The 16,695-nt window shown below is 38.2% G+C and overlaps 2 protein-coding genes across 2 annotated transcripts; one reads left to right on the top strand and one right to left on the bottom strand.

The window, feature by feature from the left end:
- Positions 1 to 712: 712 nt before the first annotated feature.
- Positions 713 to 2,161, bottom strand: LOC133677004 (uncharacterized). The gene has a single exon (XM_062098826.1). The coding sequence runs from the start codon at positions 2,159 to 2,161 to the stop codon at positions 713 to 715; it is 1,449 nt and encodes a 482-aa protein (XP_061954810.1).
- Positions 2,162 to 12,276: 10,115 nt separating this feature from the next.
- On the top strand, positions 12,277 to 16,040 carry LOC133676516 (uncharacterized). The gene is made up of 4 exons (XM_062098196.1): positions 12,277 to 12,449; positions 12,760 to 12,913; positions 13,041 to 13,115; positions 13,241 to 16,040. The coding sequence occupies exons 1-4, from the start codon at positions 12,296 to 12,298 to the stop codon at positions 13,536 to 13,538; spliced, it is 681 nt and encodes a 226-aa protein (XP_061954180.1). The 5' UTR covers positions 12,277 to 12,295; the 3' UTR covers positions 13,539 to 16,040.
- Positions 16,041 to 16,695: the final 655 nt, after the last annotated feature.

Consider the following 16,695-nt stretch of genomic DNA (forward strand, 5'->3'; position numbering starts at 1 on the left):
TTTCTTTTGTTATTTCATTCAAGATTTTATACATGATATATTATTTTATTTATTTGTAGACTTAATATCATATTCAATTAGTTAATGTCACCTTTTCATTATTGAAATTTTGTGGAAATATCCAATTAAGAAAATTGTAATTTTAAAAAATCATTGTAGTTCAATATATATAATTTAAAACCTCAAACAATTTTTTTCTCTTAAAAAAATATGACCATTAAATAATCTTTAATGATCAGCTTGGAAAAAAAGAAGAAAAGAAAGCAAATATGCTAGAAAATTATGGGCTTTTCATGCTGTTTTCTTAGTACTGATTGGTTGAGCTTCAACACTTGTATATAGCTTTATACCTTTTGTTCCCCAAATCAAATCAGAGAGTGTTGTAAAAACTTTAATCAAGTAATTATCAATACATATCAATTTTGCACATCTTCCTTGAGATTCCTGGGTTTTTTTTTTGTTTTGTTTTGTTTTTTTTTTCAAGTGAGTGCTAAGCCTGATGTAGGCAGCAGGGCCACATTTTTATTTTTAAAAAAAATTACAAAATTTCACGCAAGCAAATCCCACACCAAAATACAATACTAATGATGAAAGGAAAGAAAGACTCCTAAAACTAGTCTCCGTGTAAAGAAGACTCTCAAACTGGATCAAACAATATTTCAAACATAGAAAAAGAGCAACCAACTGAAATTTATAGTAGCAAGACTTAAAACTATGCATCATGAGCTTCCCTGGAACTGGTGCTTGCAGTTGTTAGACACTGCTCGCTTAAACCCAGATGCGCCATGAGAAGGCACACACGAGTGAGGAGCTCCCCACCACGTGTAAGTGCTTGAGCATGCTCTGTCCATCCACAGTTAGATGCTGCATAAGTCATCATCTCCACCCATATTTGACTTATCATCCTCCACTTTACTGGCGGCTCCAGAGATTGTAATTTCCTGGCGAGCTTGCAAGCATCATGTAGCATTGACACGTTGCTTTCATGGTTTTTGATTTCCTTCATAAACTCTTCAGAACGCCAATGAGGACGTGGTGTTTCTTTCGATCTCCACCTCTTCGAGAATTCGGTGAGTTGAATGCCGGTTTGCTTGTACCTTGCCTCACCAATCCCTTTAGGCAGCATATTTGGACGTTCAATTAGAAGATACAACATGTAATTAGATAAGGATCTGCTCATTTTGCAAAGTTGATTATTTGCATCAACTTTGTTATTGCGAATATCATCATGATAGCAAATATCAGTGGCAATGTGCCATAAAAGGAGGCTCCCATGAAAGTCTAATTCAACCACAGCCCAACGAAATTCTTCAAGGTATCCCATCTTTTTCAGCACATAATCACCTCTTTCTGCCAATATCTCCTTCAAATCATTCATGCCAGGATCAGGTTGAGGCATTTCATGACTATATCTCGAACGTTTGTCTATGAGGTATTCCCAAATTAATTCTTTTAATTCGTCACTGATAACGTCCCAACTTTGAATGTTATCCTTGCCTATCAACTTCAGAAAACAAACTTTGGGTGTTGGTTTACATACCAACGAATTTATGACCATCTTCCACAAAGCTCCGTTCTTGGTTATTTGAGCATCTGTTAAGTCGTGTTGTGCCATGTATCTTTCCCACCTTTTGTTGTTGTCAGAATAGATAGCTTTATGAACAGCCTTATAGATAGCATTGGCCCAAGGCTTTTTTAGCAAGCTAAGCCGAAACATAGCCCATTCAGATAAGAGAAGCATTATGAATCCATATATCTCAAGAACAACTCCTCCTCCCAGCAAGATGTATGATATAATTACCTCGGTTTCTGTATAGGCACACTTGTTCGCGACCATCAACGAGAAGGCGACCAATGCAGAAGCAGAAGACAGGAAACTGATGGAGCGAAGAATAGTACGCGTTGAACAAACACTTGTCATCTTTGTAAAAAGCACATCGTACATAAACCCCAACTCGACTTCTATCACTTTGAAGGCATCTGTGGCTTTCTTCTTGCTTCTCAGGATAAGATAACTTTCCATATGGCTAGAATGGCTAAGCGCGAGATCTGCATAAAATATCTTGAACATTTGGAACAAAAAATGTGCTTCATGGAGATACAAAGCCTCAGGTATTATGTTGTTAAATTCTAAACCTTCATTCAAGTCTTCGTCAGACATGTCAAAAAAGCCAACAGATGGAAATTTATTGTCAAATTTGTTCTAGAAAGTATCCACTTCTTCACTTTGTGTTAAGCTATGTCAATTGATTAACATGATCTATAATTCTGCAAAAAGAAAAAAGAAACAGAGAGATAGGAGCAGTAGAGAATACTTGATAATAGTTCTTATTTTGCATAATACCATATACCACGAGATAGTTGTGTTTATATATCTGTTTTTAATAGACTAACAGACTTGGGCTAATTAACTAACTATCCACTATATTAAGATTGTGACAAGTGTCACAATCTAAAGCAATGTACTCTAATATACTCTAACACCCCCCCGCAAGATCAAGCGGTGAGGAACCAAGCATGAGATTGCAACAATGAGTGTGGAACAGAGGAGCACTTAGCCCCTTTGTAAGGATATCAGCAAACTGCTCCTGGGAAGACACAAACTGTACTGAGAGTTGTTGACGTGAGACTCTTTCGCGGACAAAATGAACATCCACTTCGATATGCTTAGTCTTTTGATGCTGAACAGGATTGAAAGACAAAGCAATGGTAGACAAATTGTCACAAAATAGAACAGGCACGCCAGGCAACGAAATGTGCAGAAAGGCTAATAATTGTTTTATCCAATCCAACTCAGCTGAGGTGAAGGATAAGGCACGATACTCAGCTTCGGTGGAAGATCGAGAAACAGTTTGTTGCTTCTTAGAGGACCACGAAATGGGATTGTTACCCAAGAAGACCAATCCAGTAGTAGATCTCCTGTCATTAGGATCCCCTGCCCAATCAGCATCATTAAATGCCTTTAACTGTAAATCTCCTCGAGTATATGAGAGACCAAACTTAAGAGTACCTTTTAGGTATCGTAGGATTCTCTTAATAGCAGTAAAGTGAGACATCATAGGGTGCTGCATAAACTGGCAGACCTGATGTACAGAAAAAGCAATATCCGGCCTGGTGAAAGTGAGGTATTGCAGAGCTCCTACAAGACTTCTGTACAGCTGAGGATTTGGATAAGGCTCCCCATCGTCTTTGAGGAGTTGATGATAAGGTAGACAAGGAGTATCACACGGTTTAGCCTCACTCATTTCAGATTTAGCTAACAAGTCCTCAACGTATTTGGTCTGGGACAGAAATAAACCAGCAGCAGTATGAGTAATTTGGATGCCCAAGAAATAATGGAGGGAGCCTAAATCTGTGAGATCAAATTCAGAAGTAAGAGCACTAATGACTTGCTGAATCACACCAGATGCACTCCCAGTGATAATGATATCATCCACGTAGAGAAGCAGCACCACAATCTCATGACCAGCATGTTTGACAAATAACGAAGAATCAGAATAAGTGGTTTCAAAACCCAAAGAAGGAAGGAACTGAGTAAACCTGTCATTCCAAGCGCGAGGAGCCTGTTTGAGGCCATACAGGGATTTATGCAGTTTACAGACGAGTTGAGGATGATTGAGATTTTCAAAACCAGGAGTTTGAGACATGTAGACTTCCTCTTGGAGAATACCATGCAAAAATGCATTTTTGACATCTAACTGTCTTAGAGACCAGTTAAAATGTGCAGCAAGAGCCAAAACTAACCTGACTGTGGTAGGTTTCACCACAGGACTAAACATCTCCCCATAGTCCAATCCAGGTTCCTGACTGAAGCCCTTAGCAACTAACCTTGCTTTGTGCCTGGCAAGAGAACCATCAGAATGTCTTTTGATCTTAAAAATCCACTTACAGCCAACAAGGTTCCTGTTTGCTGGCAATGAAACTAAACTCCAAGTGCCTTGAGTATGTAAGGCATCAACTTCTTCTTTCATGGCCTGTAGCCACACAGGAATTTTAAGGGCAGCCTTGTAATTGGTTGGTTCAACCAACTGCATTTCAGGGGTCGCAGGAACCTAGATAGTGGCTAAGAGAGCCTTCCTTTTTATAATCCCACTCTTGCTTCGAGTCTGCATCGAATGAAGATTAAGTGGAGGAATGGACATCACCACTTGTAGATTATCAGGAATAAAGCCATGAGAATCTAAATCAGATTGCATACTGATATCAGGTGCCACAGGGAGCAGAGGAGAGGCTGAAAGTGGAGCAGTAATGGACTGTGGACTAACAGAGTTTGTAGATGGGACATGTGTATGAGTGGTAGAGGGGTGAGAAGGAGACACTGAGCTGGTGGAGACAATGGAATTTGCTGTATTGACAATAGTCACAGGACAAGAAGACAGCGGACTAGATTGGAGTGTGTTTGAAGGTGTAGACACTAAATCTGAGTATGGGAACTGATGCTCATCAAAGATAACATGCCTAGACACAAACATTCTCATTGTTGGTACATGATAGCATAGATAACCTTTATATTTTGTGGCATATCCAAGAAACACACATTTTGTAGTTTTGGCCTGCAATTTGGTGCTATTATAAGGCTTGAGAAGAGGAAAACAAGCACATCCAAAAATTCGAAGGTGTGTAATAGTTGGAGAGGATCCAAATAACATCTCAAATGGTGAGCTATTATGAAGAACAACAGTAGGCATACGATTGATTAGATAAGTGGCTGTTTGACAGGCATAAGACCAGAATTTGGATGGCAATTTAGCGGTTCGTAATAAGGTGATAGTGGTTTCAATTATGTGTCTATGTTTCCTCTCTGCAACCCCATTTTGTTCAGGAGTATATGGACAAGAAAGGCGATGGGAAATGCCCTTGTTAAGAAGAAAAAGTTTCAATCGATTGCTGGTATACTCACCCCCTCCATCAGTTTGAAGAATTTTAATGGTGGAGGCAAATTGAGTAGAAACAAAGGAATAAAAATCAACAAAGGTAGAAAACAAATCAGATTTATTTACTAAAGGGAAAATCCAGCAATATCTAGTACATTCATCAACAAAGATAGTGTAGTATCTATAACCATCAACTGAAATAGATGGTGCAGGACCCCACAAATCAGTATGAATAGTATGAAATGGAATTACAGACTTATTGACATGCTGTGGAAAAGGTAGTTTACTAAACTTTCCTTTAAGACATGGATGACACATGAGAGGTGTAGGTGTTTTGGAGGCATGCACGTGAGCTTTATTTAATATCAAGGAAACAATATTATTTATAGGATGACCTAACCTATGATGCCACAAGGTGGACTGAACGAGTTGACCAAGATAAGCTGTAGCTTGATAAGGCTGTTGGGAGGTTGCAGGCGAGAAAGAGTGGATAGGATACAATCCATTACTGCACAGCCCTTTGTAAAGGATCCTCCCTGTGGCTTTGTCCTGAATCCAAAAACAGAGAGCATCAAATATGAGCCGACAGTTATTATCAAGACAAAGACGGTGTACTGATAGCAGATTCTGAGTAATTTGAGGAACACAAAGCACATAATGCAATTTGATTGGAGAAATGGATGAATGAAGAGTAGAATGACCAATGTGGTATACTGTCAAACCTTCACCATTGGCAGTATGAATGGTTTCAGTGGATGGATATGGGGAGGCCAACGATAGATTCGCCAAATCAGCCATCATATGATTCGTGGCACCAGAATCGGTGAGCCACACTTGAGAAGATCCTGAGGAACAAGATGCTGGAGAGGCAGAGTGAATCACTGTATGCATAGCTTGTATGAGAGATTGTGGTACTTCCCGGTTCTGTGAGGATGACGCCTGATATGGAGTATATTGCTGCATAACTTGCATAGGAGATTGATGTACTTCCCTGTTCTGTGAAGAGGGAGCCGGATATGAAGGATACTGCAGAGACTGTGGCTGCAGAGAAAAGGATGACTGTGGAGAATACGAAGCAATGTAATTTGGACCCTTATCATTATAGAAACAATACCAGGAGGTATGATTGCTTCTACCACAGATGTTGCATCTGGTTCTCTTAGGAGGAGAAGCTCCACAGAAGGGAGCAGTGTGTCCCTCAGAGTTGCATAGCTGACAGATTGGAACCATGAGTGCAGAAGGATGTCGAAATTGCTGAGTAGGGGATTGACCAAGGAGTCTAGAATTTGAGTTGGGAAGCACAGGTGCCATGGAGGAAAAACCTGGTCTAGAAGCAAAGAATCGAGAGCCCTGAGTAAATCGACCTTTACCCCTGTTCTTGTTTCCATTATATGGCTGAAACTGTCTAGTAGGCACCTGAGACTGCCCATGATGTGGAGAGAAACTCCCTTGTGTGTATGTATCACCTGTACTAGCAACCATAACTGACAGGAATGGAGAATTAACTGAAGTGTCAATAATCACTTCCTCTGCAAGCAATTGTGAGCGAAAGTCCTTCAATGAGATCACACTTTCTCTTCCCCTTATAACACATCTAAAAGTATTATACTCAGCAGGTAAGCCATTCAAGGCAAGAATCACAATGTCTTCATCTGCAAAATATACCCCAGCAGCAGACAAGTAGTCCCTAGCCTCTTTAATTCGATGAAGATACTGTGAAACTGAATCTGAACCCTTTTTAATGGTTTGCAGATTGGATTTCATCTGAAAAATACTAGTCCTAGACACAGTGGAAAATTGTTCCTTTAATCTAATCCACAAATCTTTAGAGCTAGTGCTACCAATTGCACAGGACATAGCAATCGGTGATAATGTGGCAGTAATCAATTGCATAATCGCTCTATCATGCATTTTCCATACTATATATTCATCAGATTGAGAGGAAGAAGAGGTGATACCAGATTCAGCTGAGATTGAACAATGTTGAGGTGGACAGGGGAGCAAACCATCAACATACCCCATAATTCCATTACTTTCAAGTAAAAGTTGCATCTGGAAGTTCCAATTGAGGTAATTCGATTCATCAAGTTTGACATTGACTGATGTAGGAATGGAGGAAATGAGAGCTATAACTGGAGATTGAAGCAACTGGAGTTGCGAAGCAATCACCATCAGGATTTCAAGTGTAATCCGTAGATGAGACAATACACCAAACACTTGATGTGCAAGTTGCAGAAAGAAATAGAACTCAAGATAAAGATCACAACGAAGCACTATATACTCCAAATATGAAGAACAATATGTGAATGCAGAGAAAATAACAGTAAAATGCGGAAGCAACAGAGGATCTAGAAATTTCAAGCGTGAGCAATAATCAGCTCTGATACCATGTTAAGCAATGTCAATTGATTAACAGGATCTATAATTCTGCAGAAAGAAAGAAGAAACAGAGAGATAGGAGCAGCAGAGAATACTTGATAATAGTTCTTATTTTGCATAATACCATATACCACGAGATAGTTGTGTTTATATATCTGTTTTTAACAGACTAACAGACTTGGGCTAATTAACTAACTATCCACTATATTAAGATTGTGACAAGTGTCACAATCTAAAGCAATGTACTCTAATATACTCTAACACTTTGGATGTCCCTAAACTTCTTGGAGCTTGCTAGCCAGAGAACCAAAACCCTGTCTCCATACTTGGTAATTCCAGCAACAAAGATGGGAATGGCTATATATATGAGTGGATCCTTACCCCATGATTTGAACAGGGAATAAGAAGCTGTAGGAGCTTGAATTACTAGATGGAGAAGGTGCCTTAACCACAATTCGTTGTCCTCCAGTGCATAAGCAGTAATAGTGTCAGGGCCACCAAGGTGTAAAAGGAGAATTGGTGCCCAAAATGCTGGAATATTGTTTGGAGTTGGATTGATGCGATTCGTTCCCGAACCTCCTTGGCTACGGGAAACACTACCCAATGCATAAGTTGTCACCCAATCCGCGGACAAGTATGCTATCCAGACAAGGCCTCCAAGCACGATTCCAGTGTGGTACTTCCGCCGGTTTCCAATGACGATGAGCAAGATTTGGAGAAAGAGACTTAACAAAATCAGTGAGCGAATCTCCCATTCATTCCACAATTCTTGAGCACGTTTGGACAAGTTGTTGATATCCATCCTGTTTCCTTTTGTTCTCCTTCAACACAAGGTGCTGTGTAAATTAAAATTTCCAATAATGAAATCAGCTTTAGTTAAGATTCCAACCAAGCCAGAAACAATATTCAACTAACGCAACAATAAACCGAGTACTAGCTAGTACTAATCACAGAAACAGTCACAAATTATTTGAAAAACAAAATCATTACATTACTGCAAATTATGGAGCTTAACTAATTGACCATTTTCAACTTCTTGCAGACATAGTGGTTTTGGTTACTTCAGCTAATACAAAAATCATAAATATCATTGGAATTGATTTGTGCTTAGAGCTACTCTAATTAAATTAATTACACCCTAAAACTCATGTTAATTGGATGGGAAAAAATAACAATCTACAAACACATGTATAACATACGCAGTTCATGATTTTTCAGGCCAACTCACTTCTACAATAGCCAAAACAATACCTTGAGATTTTATGTGGCAATGGCAATGATGGGGACTCTGCTGCTTAGTTATAATCTTTCCGTCGACTTGAGTTGGTTTTAGAAGTGCTGGTTCCACAGGTACTTTACAAGTACAAAGTTTTGATATATTCCTGTAGAACGATGATTACTTACAAGGTACAAAAGAGAGGAAATGTTCTTCTTCCAGAATAGTTACCTTTCCCTTGTCGCAAGGTAAAATTTTATTCTTCAGGCATCTACTTAGCCCGTGATTTTCATGGAAACACTTCCTGTTTTGGAAGAAAATTATTTGTACGTACGTATATATATAAAATAAGTGAAGAAGTTTATGGTGGAAGCTTTGAGAGAAAAAGAAGTTTCAATGGTACTAGGCAATGGATGATTTGTATCCCTAAGTGATTTTGTTCGGATAGTGGATTGTAGCTGCACCTTTTGCTCTGTTAGTCTCAAGTTTCTTTCTGCTAGCATTTGGAAAAGAAGTAGGAGATGTTGGAGATAGGTGCGTGGCAGAAATGAAATATATTTGTTTTGGTTACCGGAGAAAGACAAAATTGTCGAGAAAGAAATTTGGTGTATTTCTATACTTTTAATATGAGAGGATAGACAGAGATGAGGATATACAATATTGTGAAATTTTATTCTAAAATTGTTCTTATAAACTAAATTTCTCAAAACTACAAGTTGTATCCTTTACTTGTTAATAATGACCATTAATTTTGTATTCATCATTCATCACCGTTGGATTTGATTTAACAAAAATAGTTAGAAGTATGAAATTCAAAATTATAAAAAAATAAAATAAAAACAAAAAAAGAGAGAACAGTAAAAAAAATTGTTGAGATTTTCAAAATTTTTGTTAATTAACATGAAATCATTGTTAAAGTATTACCAAATAATTTAAGATTTTGATGATTATCTAAAATACTATGAAATTCTTGTCGTGATATGCACAATGTCACATGACAGAGTTATTTTTTGAAATTGAAGAGGGATTTTAAATTTAATCATAAGGTTATGATTATGAATTCAGGAGTCACAATCAAGTATTATTTCAAATCTTAGAGTTTTGCATGTTTTATAATTTGGTCATAAGTTTCTGATTTATTCAATTAAATTTCTAATTTTCCATCAAATTTCAATACTTTTATTGTAATTAAACCCTTAATAAATTCAATATTTGTTTAATAAAGTCCCTAATTTCCCATCAAACTTTAATACTTTTATTATAAATAACCTCTCAATAAATTCAATTAAACCTTGAAAATTTTTAATTGAGTTCTTAAACATACAATTTTGAATTTTACTTCACAAATTAAATTTTTTTTGCTAATAGGATTTTCAATGTTTTTAATTTTGTATATTTTGATCCTCCTTAATTAATCAAAGATTTTTTTTAATTTATTAATATAGCAAATTCCACTATATCTGAGATGTGATGATAAAAATCCTCATACTCGACACTTTTGAAAAACAAATGTCAGGCCCATCCTATTAGCATGACAGCGCTATCAGACCAAGCTACTACGCCTAGCCGGCAGGAGAAAAAAATATCACTTGGGTCTGGCCTTTGTGAGAACCATGAATAAGTGCATAAAATATCTTGAACATTTTGAACAAAAAATGTGCTTCATGGAGATACAAAGCCTCAGATATTATTTTGTTAAATTCTAAACCTTCATTCAGGTCTTCCTCAGACATGTCAACGAAGACAGAAGATTGAAATTTCTTGCCAAATTTGCTCTGGAAAGTATCCACTTCTTCACTTTGGATGTCCCTAAACTTCTTGGAGCTTGCTAGCCAGAGAACCAAAACCCTTTCTCCATACTTGGTAATTCCAGCAACGAAGATGGGAATGGCTATATATATGAGTGGATCCTTACCCCATGATTTGAACAGGGAATAAGAAGTTGTAGAAGCTTGAATTGCTAGCTGGAGAAGGTGCCTTAACCACAATTCGTTGTCTTCCAGTGCATAAGCAGTAATAGTGTCAGGACCACCAAGGTGTACAAGGAGAATTGGTGCCCAAAATGCTGGAATATTGTTTGGAGTTGGATTGATGCGATTCGTTCCCGAACCTCCTTGGCTACGGGAAACACTACCCAATGCATAAGTTGTCACCCAATACGCGGACAAGTATGCTATCCAGACAAGGCCTCCAAGCACGATTCCAGTGTGGTACTTCCGCCGATTTCCAATGACGATGAGCAAGATTTGGAGAAAGAGACTTAACAAAATCAGTGAGCGAATCTCCCATTCATTCCACAATTCTTGAGCACGTTTGGACAAGTTGTTGATATCCATCTTGTTTCCTTAATTTTGTTCTCCTTCAACAGAAATGGAATATATTTGTTTTGGTTACCAGAGAAAGACAAAATTCTCGAGAAAGAAATTTGGTGTATTTCTATACTTTTAATATGAGAGGATAGACGTACGGAGGTGAGGATATACAATATTATGAAATTTTATTCTAAAATTGTTCTTATAAATTAAATTTTCAAAACTACAAGTTATGTCCTTTACTTGTTAATAATGACCATTAATTTTGTATGCATCATTCATGACCATTGGATTTGATTTAACAAAAATAGTAAAAAGTATGAAATTCATAATCATAAAAAAATAATAATAAAATAATAATAATAAAAATTGTTGTCGAGATTTTCAAAATTTTTGTTTATTAATATGAAATCAATATTGTTGAAGTATTACCAAATAATTTAAGATTTTAGCAGGGTTGTTTTTTGAAATTAAAGGTGGATTTTAAGTTTAATCATAATGTTATGATTATGAAGTTCAGGAATCACCACCGAGTATTATTTCAAACCTTAAAGTTTTGCGTGTTTTACAATTTGGTTCTAGGTTTCTGATTTATTCAATGAAGTTTCTAATTTTTCATCAAACTTCAATACTTTTATTGTAATTAAGCTCTCAATAAATTCAATTAAACCTTGAAAATTTTCAATTGAGTCTTTAAATATATTTTGAATTTTACTTTTCAAATTGAATTTTCTTTGCTAATAGGATTTTTATTAGTCGAAAATATGCTGATAAATTTTTTAATTTTATATATTTTAATTCTTCTTAACTAGAACTAGTCTTTTGATAATTTTCTGAATTTTCTGATATATTTTTTTTATTAGTATAGCAAATCTAACCATATCCGAAATGAAATGCAATGATAAAAGTCCTCAAGCTCGACAGAGAAACACATGTGAGGCACACCCAATTGGCATGACAGCGCTATCAGACCAAGCTACTACGCCTCGCAGGCAGGAAAAAAAATATATCACTGGGTCTGGCCTTGGCGAGAACCAATAGCGCGTGAAATGAATAAATAAAAGATATTACTTAAATATTCGTTTCTTTAATCATTTCTAATGCGCCCCTTTTCCTTGTCTTCGTCTTCTCTCTTTTTTCTGTGTGTTCAAATCAGAGACAATTTAAAGGAACGAAACACGAGTAGTATAGAATCCAAAAGGCATTACTGTATCCACAAGCAATTGTTACTTTGGTAGCTTTCCTAAAGAAGGCTTCCTCTTCAGTCGCTATCTAATACTTATCAGTACCAAGTTCGATCCCCACCTTGACGTAGTGGAATGATTTCATTCATTTGATGAAAACTTCTGGACAAAGAAAATAATAAAGTAGTTAAAGAGAACAAAATATTAGATTCCTCCTTGTTGAGAATCTCTTTTTTATTAGGTATGTTTTTATTCATGTGTTTATATAAATATACGCAGTGGCATCCACGTACATACACACAGCACGAAACGCAAACTGGAGGTAGAGTTATGTCGAAACCAATAGGTTCTGAATGGTCAGTAATGCTCATCAGTATACTCTTTCTTCTTAACTATCTTCTTCTCTGGCAACTTGGCTCTGGGGCTTCTTTTGATGATCGCATCGACGAAGCCGCACGTAGTGGATCCCTTCCAGATGATGAAGGTAAAGATTAATCGTTTTATTATTCATTCAAAGATGTATCAATACATGTTTAGTTTAATTACTAATAGATGTGGGATAGGGTGGAAGGAATCATATAGAAGGCCATTGATTTTCTCATGAAGAAATTGATTACGAAAGAAAAGCTATACGAATATGTAGATTACGTTTTTTTTTTTTTACACAGACCAATAAATTCTAACCCATCTACGTAGGTATATAATAAGGTCGATTGAGTATGTTTATATTAATATTAGAAGATCCTGGTGGGATTTAATAAGTTTTTTTCCTCTTTTTTGCAAACCCTCTGCAGTAAGTGCTCTTCGACTCCTTTCCAAGAATTTGCTGTCCAAAGACACAACGCAGTTAACTCTCACGTATCCAGTTTGTTCTACCGAACCGGATTCCGAGATCAAGTGCTCCTGCCACAGCATAAGAAATCAATCGGTTTGTTCCGTCACTGGAATGTATGTACAAAACTTGATAAATTCAAAATCTGGTTGTCATTAACAAAAACAAACAATATAAAAAGGAATGCATGAAACCTGTTTAAAACAATCCTTTCTATGTGAACCACTTCAATTTCTTTGACAGAAACTTGCCAAGCAAAAACTTGGATGGATCTATTGACCCTTCATCAATAGGTCTCTTTGCAAACTTGGTAGGATTGTAAGTATCATAACTCCACATATATTTCTCTTTTCAGTATTGAAACTGCTGTTTTATGTGTTAAAAAAAAGACCTACAGTTGTTGCCATTGATGAAATTGATGTTTGATCATATTTCCACACCAGTAATCTTTTCAATAATCAGCTTTCTGGTGAGATTCCTTCGACGCTGGGGAATTTACAGCATCTCAAGTATTTGTATGTTAAAGCTTTGATTCCTTGTTCTATATTTATAAATGATGGCATGCATAGGCTATGCTTATTTCTAAATAATGGTACAATGACTGTTGTCGCAGGTGTGCGGCGTCGCGGCGATCGTCCACCCTTAAATATGTATGGGGGGATATATATATCTGGTAAATATGGGGAGACAAGGAATTCTTTGTCTCTTAGCAAAAAAAATGGTGTGGGAGTCGCCACCTAGTATTTTGGTCACTAGGAACCCTAACTGGTCTCAGAGATCGGGCACGGGGACTGGTTGCGTAAAGGGAAGGTATTAGCACCCCAAATACGCCCTACCTAAGGTAAGCTGCATTGTTTATTTGTCTGATAAAATTCAAGGTCCCGTTGTGTTTCCTAGTTGTTGGTCCGTCTATGGTTCAAGAAAAGTCTTCCTCAATAATGAGGTCCTTATCTTATCGGGTAAAACCTAAACGTTCTAACGTCTATGTATGTTGGTCCGTCTATGGTTCAAGAAAAGTCCTCCTCAATAAGGAGGTCCTTATCTTATCGGGTAAAACCTAACCGTTCTAACGTCTATGTATGTTGGTCCGTCTATGGTTCAAGAAAAGTCCTCCTCAATAAGGAGGTCCTTATCTTATCGGGTAAAACCTAACCGTTCTAATGTCTAAAACAAACCATATTTTTAATATCAGGAATACGTTTTATGTTTAAATTCGTAATCCCATATACTAAAATAAAACAAAAAGATTTTTTAGAATTTTTGAAATATTGGCCTAATTCTCATGGCTTGAATAAACTGGTTATTAAAGCCAAAATGCATACTAATACTATATTGTTTTGAAATTTTCTTTGTTGTATGAAAAATATGATGTTATAATATTTATATATATATATTGGAGAGACTAGGCCGTATGCATGAAAACAAAATATTTTTAAATTATTTTATTTTTTTATGTCTTGAAGAAAACCAGGTATTTTAATACCGGATTTGTATCTTTACAGTATAAAAATATAAACCGATATTGATCAAAATACAGTAATAAAATTACATAAAATCACATATTTTTTGAAATAATTTTTGAAGAATTTACAAAATTTTTCTATATTTGTTTTTTTGGGCCGGACCTAGCTCGGCTCATGTGGCTGGGCTGAACCCAGCAGGCCTTACCAGGTCGCGAATTATATTTCACGTGAACAGTGAAATAGCATTTCACTGTTCACGTGAATTATATTTGACATGAACAGTGAAATAGCATTTCACTGTTCAAGTGAATTATATTTCACTTGAACAGTGAAATACGAGAAAATGGTCTATGCACAGCGACGAGAAAGAGGACGAACCTGGTGGCTGAAACAATGTTGAAGACGATGGCAAACACTCCTAGTGATGCTGATGGCAGTGGTGAGGCAGCCGACGAGGTCTTCCGGTGGTTCTGACGGTGGTTCTAGGCGGCGACTTCTCCTCCTTTCTCCCCTGTTTCTGCTTTTCCTCTGTCTGTCTCTGTTTTTGCTTCTTCTGCTTCTTCTCACGGTACAGGGCTGTTATCAATGACAGGGAGGGAGGCAGCAGCTAGCAGTGGCTCTTCCTCTTCTCTGCTGCGTTTTGTGTGGCTTCTTTCCAGTGATGGTGCTGCTGTTATTGGCAGTATTGATGAAAGAGAATGGCAGCGGTTCCAGGAGTGAGGCACCGTTCTTCTTCTCCTTGCAGAGGAGATGGTTGCTGCCTTTTCTTCAATGGTGCTGCGGCTGCTCCTCCTCCTGGTGTGGCTGCTGGAACGAAGGAGTGATGAGCTGGTGCGGTTGGTGGTGTTGTTGCCGCTGCTCCTCCTCTTGGTGTTGCTGCTGCTGCTGGGATGGAGGAGATGATGAGGGCGTTGGCGAAAGGGCTGCAGCCGATAGAGGGATGGCGGGGGGAGGCTCTGAAATGGCCGGCCTCAGGGGAGAAAAGCAGAGAAGAGGGGGATTTTTGTTCTCTGGTTTTTTCTTGTTGCCAAATGAGAGGGAGACGGTTCAGGAGAGGAAAATGAGGACGTGTGTAGGGGGGAAATTGGAAGAGAATCAGGGCTCTCGGGGGCTGTCTTGTGCTCTGGTTCGGTGCTAGGAGAAGGAAGATGGATCAATGTGCAAGCAAGGGGGTGGCTGCTTTGATTCTGGCAGAAAAACAAGCAGGGGCAGCGCCCAGAAGAAGAAAATCAAAATGGAGGGGGCCTGGTTTGGTTCTCTCTTTCTCGTTCAAAACTGAACTCTCTCACTTCCCTCTAAAAACCCCCCCCATTTGCAGCTGCTAAGAGCAGTATTTATAGGTGAAGGGGGAGCGGACGTTGCTGTTGTGCGTGGGGAGCAGGGGAGCGGCCTGCTGTTGTGCATGGGGAGCAGGGCACGCGGCGGTTGGTCGGCCAGACAAGGGGCATGGGGCTTTAGGTTCGGCCACTGTTCCATGTTTTAAGGGGCCTGGGGCTTTAGGTAGTGTGTGGAGAGAGAGAGATGAACAGTGTTCTATGTTTTTTTTTTCTTTTTCTTTTTAACTTATTTGTGGGGACCCAAAAATGGGTTACAACAGATGCCCCCTCTTTATAATGCTTACGGAGCAGCATGGGTTTTGCGTAGTAAGTTTTATAAAGATAAACAAAACTGAACTTCCGAAACTGATATTGTCGAAGCTTGATCTATCTGAAACTGTCTTTACAGCAACTCCCCTTCAACCCGAAACAATGATCAAAACTTAGTCATCTTGAGATCCCAATTCGGCGATCCCTTGACCTCTAACTTGGATTAGATTAACCTGGCATTCACACGAGATCCCATCTGGCGATCTCTTTTAACTAAAAATCCATATTTGTAGTTTGGCCAAACTGAAATCCCATCTGGCGATTTCCCTTAGCTAATATCGATGTTACAGTTGGGCTAACCTGAGATCCCTTCCGGCGATCCCTTTTAACCAGAGCCATTATTTTATGTGTGGTTGGGCTAACCTGAGATCCCATTTGGCGATCCCCTTTAACCAGAACCATTATTCTGTGTGTGGTTGGGCTAACCTAAGATCCCATCTGGCGATCCCCTTTAACCAGAACCATTATTTTGTGTGTGGTTGGGCTAACCTGAGATCCCATCTAGCGATCCCCTTTAACCAAAACCAAAATCCTGTGTGTGGTTGGGCTAACCTGAGATCCCATCTGGCGATCCTCTTTAACCAGAACCATTATTCTGTGTGTGGTTGGGCTAACCTGAGATCTCATTTGGCAATCCCCTTTAACCAGAACCAAAAAATCTGTATGGTTGGGCTAACCTGAGATCCCATCTGACGATCCCCTTTAACCAGAACCATTATTCTTTGTGTGGTTGGGCTAACATGAGATCCCATCTGGCGATCCCCTTTAACCAGAACCAAAATCCTGTGT

Source organism: Populus nigra, chromosome 17 (assembly GCF_951802175.1).
Source record: "Populus nigra chromosome 17, ddPopNigr1.1, whole genome shotgun sequence".
Classification (NCBI taxonomy): domain Eukaryota; kingdom Viridiplantae; phylum Streptophyta; class Magnoliopsida; order Malpighiales; family Salicaceae; genus Populus; species Populus nigra.

Excerpts from the sequence above, each read along its gene's own strand:
- LOC133677004 (XM_062098826.1), bottom strand. The coding sequence starts at position 2,161 with ATGTCTGACGAAGACTTGAATGAAGGTTTAGAATTTAACAACATAATA.
- LOC133676516 (XM_062098196.1), top strand. The coding sequence starts at position 12,296 with ATGTCGAAACCAATAGGTTCTGAATGGTCAGTAATGCTCATCAGTATA. Across the intron at positions 12,450-12,759 it reads ATCCCTTCCAGATGATGAAG|TAAGTGCTCTTCGACTCCTT; the intron begins GTAAAGATTAAT and ends AACCCTCTGCAG. Across the intron at positions 12,914-13,040 it reads GTTTGTTCCGTCACTGGAAT|AAACTTGCCAAGCAAAAACT; the intron begins GTATGTACAAAA and ends TTTCTTTGACAG.